General features: G+C 28.1%; 1 protein-coding gene across 1 annotated transcript; it reads right to left on the bottom strand.

Moving 5' to 3' along the window:
- Nucleotides 1–8960: 8960 nt before the first annotated feature.
- Nucleotides 8961–10239, bottom strand: LOC136074567 (uncharacterized). Its single transcript, XM_065786899.1, has 3 exons — nt 9904–10239; nt 9300–9544; nt 8961–9255 (listed from the first exon to the last, which is right to left on the bottom strand). The coding sequence occupies exons 1-3, from the start codon at nt 10237–10239 to the stop codon at nt 8961–8963; spliced, it is 876 nt and encodes a 291-aa protein (XP_065642971.1).
- Nucleotides 10240–10554: the final 315 nt, after the last annotated feature.

Here is a 10554-nt window from a genome sequence, read left to right as displayed (position 1 = left end):
TGTGGTAATCCTGCTCCAATGCTAGAAAAACGGAACATAAAATCCTTTTAGTTTTTTTTTTCTGTTTCTGGTTCAGATTTATTTTGAACATTCATCCTGCCAGTCTTTTTCGTCCAATCAGTATTGAAAATATAATTTATATAAATATTAATGCATTTGTTTAAATAAATAATTTCAAAATTAACTCGTTAAACTAATTTGATGTTTCATTATTCTTAAAAACTAATACTATTCCAAAAAACTTTGTTATTAATATAAATTTAATTTAAAAAAAATAGAAACAACAAAAATTCTGAGATTAATTATTAGTGTTACAAATATACCTCCATTGCATACCTTTATTTTAAAAAAAAAATTAAATAAAAATTATCTTTACCTTGGATATCTTTTCTCCTCAAGCCATTCTTGGATTTTTTCCAGTCTTGAGCAAATACAGATTTCTACAACAACTTGAACATATATTTGTCGGAAAATCTTCTATTAGTTTCTAATATCCATGAAACACGTATAATTTCATCAACTCTTCCACTGTGCTGTTTACATATTGTAGAGATTTTGAATTTATTCCAAATTGCTCCCAACAACAACAACAAACTTGTTGTAGACACACTGATGAAGTTGACATTATTATAAATATATAAAGTAGATATTTTTTCATATCTAAAGATTCATATTCAATCAAATAAGGATAGCATTTTATATAAAGCTAAGGAATATACAATGATAATCATGCATTGCATATAATATATATAGCATATGTATAATGTATTATATATACTAAAATAAAAAACATAATATAGTCAAATAAAAAACAAGTCATTTATAAAAAAAGAATATTAAAAAACACATATGAGATAATAAAAAAATAAAACTTTGCAGCAGCTTAAGAAAGATATCTTTCTCAATCTTTGATTTATTACATTTTTTGATCTTTCTTATCTTAGTTTTAATTAACATAAAGCGTAAATACTCTTACAAAAATCAACCTTTTTTCAGAACAATTTGTACAAAGTGGCGCAAATTATTAATATTTAAAAATGGCGCAAATAATGAACTTCAAAAATGGCCGGAAATTGAGTGTAATTGTCATATATTTAAATTTATATTTAATTTTTTGTCTGTTTAATAGTCAATGAAATGATTTTTTTTTCTTACTTTTATCATTAGATTTAAATAAAATCTTTCACGTTGTGTAAAAAATAAATGATTAAACAAAAAAAAATTAAAACCTAAAAAAATAGTTAAAAATAAAAAAATTTACTTTAAAAAAATTAAAAAAAGCTATTGGAAACAACTTCTATGGTTCTAAGTGTTATATTAAACCATAATTTGTTTGAGTGACACAACTTTTATCCTAGCGATCTAATTGGGGAACAGTGAGTCTAATACCTTAAATGTAACCAATTGTTTCAATCATTTTTCAGAAAGAAGAGAAAACTTTATTTAATGATATAAAAGAAATGCAAAAAACACTTATAAAATGTAATTATATTATGAACTTAGAATGTATACTTGCCAAGAAATATGCATGTTGTTTACAAAAAGATGTGCCGTTGCACGGAAAGTCTTATATTGGTTTAAAAAACGTTATATCGATGGCTTAATTCGCAAACCAGTCAACTCCATGTTTGGTCGAAATCCCGATTTTAATGCCATTTTGTTGATCTTCACATTTTTTATGATACGCAAAATAAACAAAATTCAAATAAAATTATAAATACGTTAAATCACCCGCACACATACCAGCCAACTCCAGGTTTACAAAAAACGATTCACCAATTCAGCTTACTCTCACCAATATGGCCATTTTGTATTGTAAAGTGTCAGATTTCGAAGTCGTTTTACAACAGCTCCTGCATTTTGTTTTTTTAGAATAATATAAATTTGAAGTTTTCATTATATGTATGGACCAAATTCAATGCAAGGTAAGACACTTTAACTTTTTAAGGTGCTACATCCCCATTAATTTTGAAATCTTTTAGAAAAAATCAATTTTCTGAAAATTTTTTTTTTAAATTCAAAATTTTTCATACAACAATTTTTTGAATTTTTTTTTAATAAATAAATAAGAAAGTGTGTACAATTGTGTGTTTTGTGGCCATTGTAGGTTGAGAAATCCGTAGCAACGCCTAAGCAACGCATATAATTTTTTTTTTTAAACTTGCTTAAGCTTATAAACATCAACAGCTCTTTTTTTCTGCAGCTTTTTGTGTATATTTCGCTTCATTTTTACTTTAAAAGCTATAACTTGAACTATTAGTGCAAACATGCATCAAGTGCTTGCATGCTGTTTTATTTTGTAAATGTTCTTGTAGATAAATTACTAAAAAAGATATGGGACGTTCTATTGCTTGATCTAAAAAAAGAAAGTTTTCTTTTAATCAATATTTAAAATCTTCAAAATTCATTCAGTTTGAAACACAAATTCTAATCCAAGTTTATCAGCAAGTTTCACAAAAATTGTAAACACTGAAATATCTGGAGGATATTTCAGTGTTTACAAAAAAAAAAATTGTAAACATTTGAAATTAAAACATTATTATAAACTTTAATATTTTAAAACTAATGGTCAGTGAGTTTAAGTACCCCAAATGTGGAAATGAAATTAGTTTAGAAAATGATTTAAAAAGCAAGAAAGGTTTTTGTTTTTATTTAACTTTACAGTGCCTTTGTTGTCCATTTAGAAAAAGATGCCACACGTCTCAGTTTTTCTACCAAAAAATCTAAAAGTACTCCAGGTGTTTCTACTGCATCAGTTAATTTTCAAGTTGTTACTGCTTTTTGCGATATTAGTAAAGGTTATCAATCTATATGTAAATTTGCTGCAGTAATGAACATGCCATCTCCTTTGAATTTTAAAAACTATAGTGCAATAAAGAACAATTAGTTAAATATTTATAATGAAGTTGCTTCTGCAAGTATGTCAAGTGCAGCAAATGAAACCAAAGATATTATTTCTAAATTAAGCAATGTTATACGCTTCAAAACTGTTTTGGTATGGCTATCCGTCAAAATGTAAATAACCTTTATGCAATGAAAAAAGCTGCTTGGGCTGTTTTATTTCACAACAGTGACATAAGTGAAGAGTCAGAGGAACATAATTTTGCCCACATACTTAAACTAGTTGGTGTATGTGGCAAATTAATAAAGTAACAGGTGAAACAACATACAAAACTAAATTAAACTTATCATTAGCAATAAAAGCAGTACTTATGCCTATATTTACAGATTCGACAAATAAAACTTTATTATCAAAATGTTTGCACGGATGAACTTAAAATAACTATGAAAGTCTGAATGGCCTAATATGGAAGAGATGTCTTATAGATCTTTTTAATGGAAAAAAAGCTCTTTAGTATGATAGTAAGTTAGATTAGTATGAACTCACCTATTATAGTATTTAACAATGGATGCACAGCAGTTGAAAAAGTAATAAGTGCTCGAGGTATTGAACCAAGTATATTAATGCAGAAAGGACTTCGTAAATTGGACTGCAACCGAATTAAAAAATAAATCAGAAATCAAGTGCTAAAGGTAAATTAAGAAGAAAGCAACTTAAAGCCATCAAAAAAGTTTATGTAGATATTGAAAAAGAACTGGAAAAGGACCCATAATATAATAGCGGAGGTTTTTAGTTGGCTTTGCTTCTTTTTCTAATATAACAAACTTTTATTTTGCTTTTTGTGTTTTTTCTCAAAATGTCATTTTTACCGAATATGTAAATTTTGAAACGCAATATTTTCAGTTCGAAAATATATGCTGTCTTGAAATTTTCAGGGAGCTTTTTTATTTGTTGACTTATGTAATGAACCAGAATTATAAATAACTAAGATGTTTAAGTATGTTTAAAACCTTTTTTTCTTGCTTTTTTTGTTTGAAAATTTTTTAAATATACAGAAAATTACTTTTAAAATGTTCTATTCATCTTCAATGCGTGATTTTGGATCATAACCTTTTCATACCTGTTAGGAACATTTTGTGAAAATTTCATAGCTGAAGGATACATAGAAATGGAAATATCTTATTTTAAATTACACCCTTTTTTTCGCAATTCGTATAGAATAAATGAGCCGAAACTTGGGCAATCGAGATTTCTTTAATTTAAAAATAAAATCAGCGTACCTGTTTTAATTTTTGTAATGCATTTTTAATTTTGTCTTTATTAGTTTAAAGAAATTTTTTTGAATGGGGGTGTACCACCTTAAAGCATATTTGTTTTTAAAAACACTTAAATTAAGTTTGATAATTTCATATTTTGTTACCAATGGAGTTAGATAGCTTCGTTACGAATTTAGTTAGAAAGTTTGATAATTTCATTTTAGGTTACCAATGGAGTTATGGAGCCTATTTGTAGAATGATGAATCAATTGCAGAATGAACTTGTGAATTATTGTGTTGTAGTTAGTTGTTTCGTTCCATTATTTCTTTTCAGAATCAATTCCTTATGTTTATTAAAATTGTATTTGGTCATATTGTAGTTATTTCTTAATACACGAATACATGAATTTTGAGTAGGAGAGACCGGGGCTAGTTGGTAGCGAAACGAAATTCGTTTATGTGCAAAGCCTTTCATCAGAAAGTACCAATAATATCAGAAAACCTTCCTAGTTGAGCTATTCATCTTCGCATGCACATAAAAGATATTGTGATTTATGTATTTTTCCACATTTTTGTAACTTTTACAACTTCTTTATTTTTTCAATTTTTGAAAGCAATTGCATCAAGTGCACGTAAACTTCATTAAAGTTATATCTTGCATGGTTCAGTGAAATATGTCTAACCATCCATTTTTTATAAATTACCTATTTCAGGAATCGGTAGTGGAATTTGTAACCAAATAGCTGTTGGGGTTAGTTGGCAAAATATTGGCGGGGCAAGTTGGCCGTATGTTTTAACTGAATCCTATTGCGATCGGACGTAAAGTTTAAAAGTTTGACGTTTTTAATTTTTTGAAATATTATATTAAAATCGATTAGATAGATACATCACATAGATCCTATGCGAAGTTATAAACAAAACGCAGAGTAGGGTATGACTTCTCAAAACGTTGTAAAAAATACTGTTGAAGCTGTTTTATTAGAAAGTATATATATATATATATATATATATATATATATATATATATATATATATATATATATATATATATATATATATACATATATATATATATATTTATATGTATATATATATATATATATATATATATATATACATATAATTTATATATATATACATATATATATATATATATATATATATATAAATATATATATATATATATATATATATATGTACATATATATATATATATTTATATATATGTATATATATATTTTTATATATTTATATATATATATATATATATTTATATATATATATATATTTATATATATATATGTATATATATTTATATATATAAATATATATATATATATATATATATATTTATATATATTTATATATATATATATATATATATATATATATATATATATATATATATATATATATATATATATATATATATATATATATATATATATATAAATATATATATATATATATATAAATATATATATACAGGACCGTAGAAGCAAAAATTATTTGGGGGGGGGGGGGGTCATTATTTCAGTAAAATTCTTCAATTATTTCATTATTTCAATAAAATTATTTATTTAAGAATTATTTATGTTCGGTGTTCGGTTTTCCGAAGGAACTAAAAAAAAATATGCTACCGACATGTAAAGACGTTTTCTGTGCATATTGTTTTCACCAGAAACAGCAGTGCCAATCTGTTAATGACATTGTGAGAACGCCGCAACAGACTTGATTGAGACCTAAAACTTAGCTAGCATACCTACGATTGCGTTCGATAGCGTAATGAAAAAGGTGAAACGGCTAATTGACAAAGGAAATGATCTACGAAAATATCCTGATGTAAAGCGAACTTCTGAGACATATCAAAAGATATTGTCAAGTTTCAGCAATTTGTTGCCATTTTTCCATGTAAGTGCGTTAGTGCTGGAATTGCAAATAGAGCAGATTGTAAATATCCAGTCGAAAGAAAGATTCCCCTTATTGAGTGGAATATCTGGGTTGACCAAAACACTACCAGAAAAATGGTGATTGGAAATATCGATCCAGTGGTGACAGGTAAACTGCAGAAGTCAAGAAAAAAGGAAAGCGGCAATGTTCCTAGAGAAAAAAAAATGAAAACCGTTGAATGCAGTTCTACTTTTCAAGATTTTGATAATGTTGATATGGAAAAGAGTTCAGAAAGTCAAGACACTGGTGGTAGCTCCATAGACGATTCAGATATAACAGACGAGGAGACCAGTGATAGTGATGGCAGCAGATGTGCACAAAACAGAAATCATTATTCAGAACTGTGTAAAGCTATTGATCGCTCTAAAAGTAGCAATTGAGATGCCTGTTTAATTGTGAATTCTGCCTTGAAAGACCTCGGATTTCTTTTCGCTAAAAATGCTATACATCCCAGCAAACCATGCTGTCAAAGATCTGCATATCGGAAGATGTCAGTTGTGAGTTTTCATTCCCAAACCGAAATTATGTCAAACATGTTGTTCCAGCATCAGTCAGATCTGACGACATCTCAAAAGAAATTCTATCGGTTGTTAGAAGTACTAAATCAGAAACAAATTTAAGAGCACTCGTTTGCGATGGAACCAATGTAGGAAAAAGTAATGGCATAATCCGAAAAATTGAACAATATCTACAAAGACCACTTTAATGGTTACTTTGTATGCTGCATACAAATGAATTGCCTTTGAGAAAACTGATAGAAGTTTTTGATGGAAATCTACTGGTCCAAGAACTTCCAAAGGACAATTAGCAGGCGTGATAGAATTTGGTTCTCAACAGAAACCTATAATTGATTTCTCTCCTGTATCAGGTTGCGTTGCTAAGGTTGATGAGACCGTAATGAGTGACCTGAGTACAGATCAGGTGTACCTGCTTAAAATATGTCTGTTAATTCAAAGTGGTTACAACGCCAGTAACAATTACATTGACTACTTGCAAACTGCTCAACCTGGTGCAGTAAGTCATGCCAGATAGCTAACTAAAGCCAACCGTTTGTTGAGGTTGTATGTTTGCGAACAATGTCCTTCCCATATTCTTCGACGTATTGTTTCATTCATTTTGAACTTCTATGCACCGTCATGGTTTCATATCAAATCTCATCCGACATGCCAAGATGGTGCCAAGAATTTCTTCTTCATGTTGTCGCTTTACCAAAAACTTGACAAGCCTGATCAGGAGATTGTTGCGCCAGTATTGCAAAACAACAGCTACTTTTATTAATGATGATGATGGAAATATCAGGAATTTCGCTAGTGAAAAAATTCTACATGCTCGTAGTGAACATTCCAATAATAGAATTTGTTGTTTTGACAAAAGCTTGATCAAAATTAGCTTTACGTGCAGGTCATACTTAGACATGATCGACTGGAACAAGGCCATCTTTGCTTCACCTCCACTTCTGGATGACATCACGTCAGAAATAATTGTTAGTCATTCAAAAGTTATTCTGCCTAATTTTCCATGCTAATCGCAAGATGTTGAGAGAAATATTAAAGATATTTCGGAGGTCTGCGGTACAGTTTACGGACACGATTCACACCATGGTGTTATCATTCAAATGAAGAAATCGAGAATAGACTTGCCTAGTTTAGCAACTAAAGCTGATTTCCTACCATAAGTAAGACACTTATACTTAACATTTGATTTTCATTTGTCTTAGACCCTAATTGGAAAGTTTGTTATCTTTTGCCCCACCCTAATATATATACATATATTTATATATATATATATATATATATATATATATATATATATATATATATATATATATATATATATATATATATATATATATATATATATATATATATATATATATATATATATATATATATATACAATATATAAAAATTATGTTAGTGTTTTTAATTGCAAATACAGTGCTCAACGGTTTTGAAGAATATATCAGTTGTATTTTATAATTGTGCGTTAGTGTGTGTGAACTTATGTGCGCGTTGAAGAACATAGCAGTTATATTTTATATTTATGTTTTGTGTGTGTGTGTGTGTGTGTGTGTGTTTGTGTGTGTGTGTGTGTGTGTGTGTGTGTGTGTGTGTGTGTGTGTGTGTGTGTGTGTGTGTGTGTGTGTGTGTGTGTGTGTGTGTGTGTGTGTGTGTGTGTGTGTGCATATATATAGTGTTATTTATTTTAATATTGATATTGTTCATTTACTTCTTTACTGATTTATAAGAAGATTTGTTGAAACAATATGTGACTAAAGCTTCTGATATTTATCATGGACTTTCTCTTAAGGAAGTGAGGAAACTAGCACACCAGTATGGAAAAGCGAATAGCATAAAAATACCTCATAGTAGTATAAAAAGGGCATTCCAATTCAAAAAATTTTCAACAATAAGCCTATCCATATTCTTATATCATATTTTAACTATTATACTAACCATAATTTCATAACTCATTTCAACCATTATATTAACCATATTCTCATATCATATTTCAACCATTATATTAACCATATTCTCATATCATATTTCAACCATTATATTAACCATATTCTCATATCATATTTCAACCATTATATTAACCATATTCTCATATCATATTTCAACCATTATATTAACCATATTCTCATATCATATTTTAACCATTATGCTAACCATAATTTCTGAGCTTAAATAAAATAATATAAAGATAAAATAATGGTAGTATAATAACCAAAATATATTAATATATTATGGTTGAATCATAACTATAAGCTTTGAGCTAATTTTTGTAATTTTAAATCAATTTTTTTAAGTTAAGCTATAATTTCACGAGTTAAATTTAAGCTATAGCTAATTGATTTTACAAGTTAAATCTAAGCATAAAAGAAATTATGTCCTATTAAATAACTAATTTTACAGACTCATCAATTCTTTATTGTCAACCCATGAATTGAACGAATCAGGATATCCATACCACTTTACTAATGATTTGTTTTTGAGTTTACGAATAACTTTTTCAATCCTAAATATGTTTTGGTCAGTTTTTTGCAGCTCTTGTTCATAAAAAGTACTTTGTATTTCTTCATCATTATCGTCAGTTATTTTATACGTTGTCGGATCTGTGAACTGAACACGTGAAACTGTAAAAACCACTTCAGTCCATCTCGATGTGTATCCTTTTTCAAACGTTCCCTTCTTTTTAATTATCCTAACTCTACCACCAATTGAAAACTTTTGTTTTACAGATTTTACTCTGATCGTGCATTTCCATTTAGATTTAACCAAACAATATTTTCATTCTTTTTATTGCTAGCTTCAACTGGTGTCATTTTAATTGAAGAATGCTTTGTGTTATTGTATTTATTTACAATTTCATCTAAAACGTTGATATATTTTCTAGTAGAATTAGCTGAAAAGTACTTAGACATTTTCTCTTTTATTGTTCTATTCCAACGTTCAACTACACAACTTTCTTCTTCATTTTCAGTTGAGTTTAACTCAAGACAAAACGCTTTAACATGCTTATTATAAAACTCTAAGCCTTTATCTACCCATACTTTTTAACACTTTCTTTCTTTAAAGATTTTACTTAAAGCATTAGCAACATCAACTCCAGTTTTGCTCTTCAATGGTACAATTCATCCGTACTTTGAAAAAACATATATCACCATTAATAAGTACTTTATACCATCATTGAATTTAGAAAAAGATTTCATGTCAACTAAATCAGCAGCCCATATTTCATCGATTCCATTTACAATAATTTTTCTTTTTCTGAAATTTTGTACAACTGGTCTATGAAGTTTGTTTGGAAATTTATCAGTCCATTTCAGTTCTTTATCCTTGTCTTTTGTACTGATCGTTTTTGAGTTTTTTCAACACCTAATTCATATGGGTTCATAGAACCTAGCACAAACTTTGCTTTAGATGATATAATATGTTTTATGATACCTCGTTCAATTCTTTCACGTATTGTCGGATTTTTTAGAGCATCCATTTCTTCGATCATAATTTTATCAGCTAAATTTATTTTTGCTGAATCATCAAAGTATTTATAACCAAGATTGTGATGGTAAGCTGCATTATCAAATCTATCTACAAGTTTACTCCATTCTTTATATGCGTCAGTAGAAGTTAATCGTTCATCTAAATTAGTACCAGGACCTGCAAAGTTCATACCAGGTAAATGCATTTCACCTGGAAACTTTGACCATGGTAGTGTTTATTTTACTTGATGCTGAATTAATTGAACCAACTAAATCACCTCCTGTTTTCGCTGATACGAATTTAGTTTTTGTTCATCCACAAACAGCACAAGTACCACGTTGCATACTTCTATTGTTTTTACTGACAACATTTTGTAAGTTTAGTGTATCTGTTTTTTTTTTTCTACATTTGAGGCAGTACATTTTTATTTAGATAGAAAAAAGGAAAATCTTAAATATATAAAAATAGATATTATAGATTTGTCATGGAATGTGAATAACAATAAGAGAAATAATAATAA

The sequence above is a fragment of the Hydra vulgaris genome, chromosome 01 (assembly GCF_038396675.1).
Source record: "Hydra vulgaris chromosome 01, alternate assembly HydraT2T_AEP".
Lineage (NCBI taxonomy): Eukaryota > Metazoa > Cnidaria > Hydrozoa > Anthoathecata > Hydridae > Hydra > Hydra vulgaris.
This window is presented reverse-complemented; position numbering and strand designations above follow the sequence as displayed.

Bases quoted from the DNA above. Each gene is read 5' to 3' on its own strand.
- LOC136074567 (XM_065786899.1), bottom strand. From the start codon at position 10,239: ATGCATTTACCTGGTATGAACTTTGCAGGTCCTGGTACTAATTTAGAT. The intron at 9,545-9,903 runs GTACAAAAGACA...TTTTGTCTTGAG, and splicing joins AAAAAACTCAAAAACGATCA to TTAAACTCAACTGAAAATGA. The intron at 9,256-9,299 runs GTAAAATCTGTA...TGGTAGAGTTAG, and splicing joins AATGGAAATGCACGATCAGA to GATAATTAAAAAGAAGGGAA.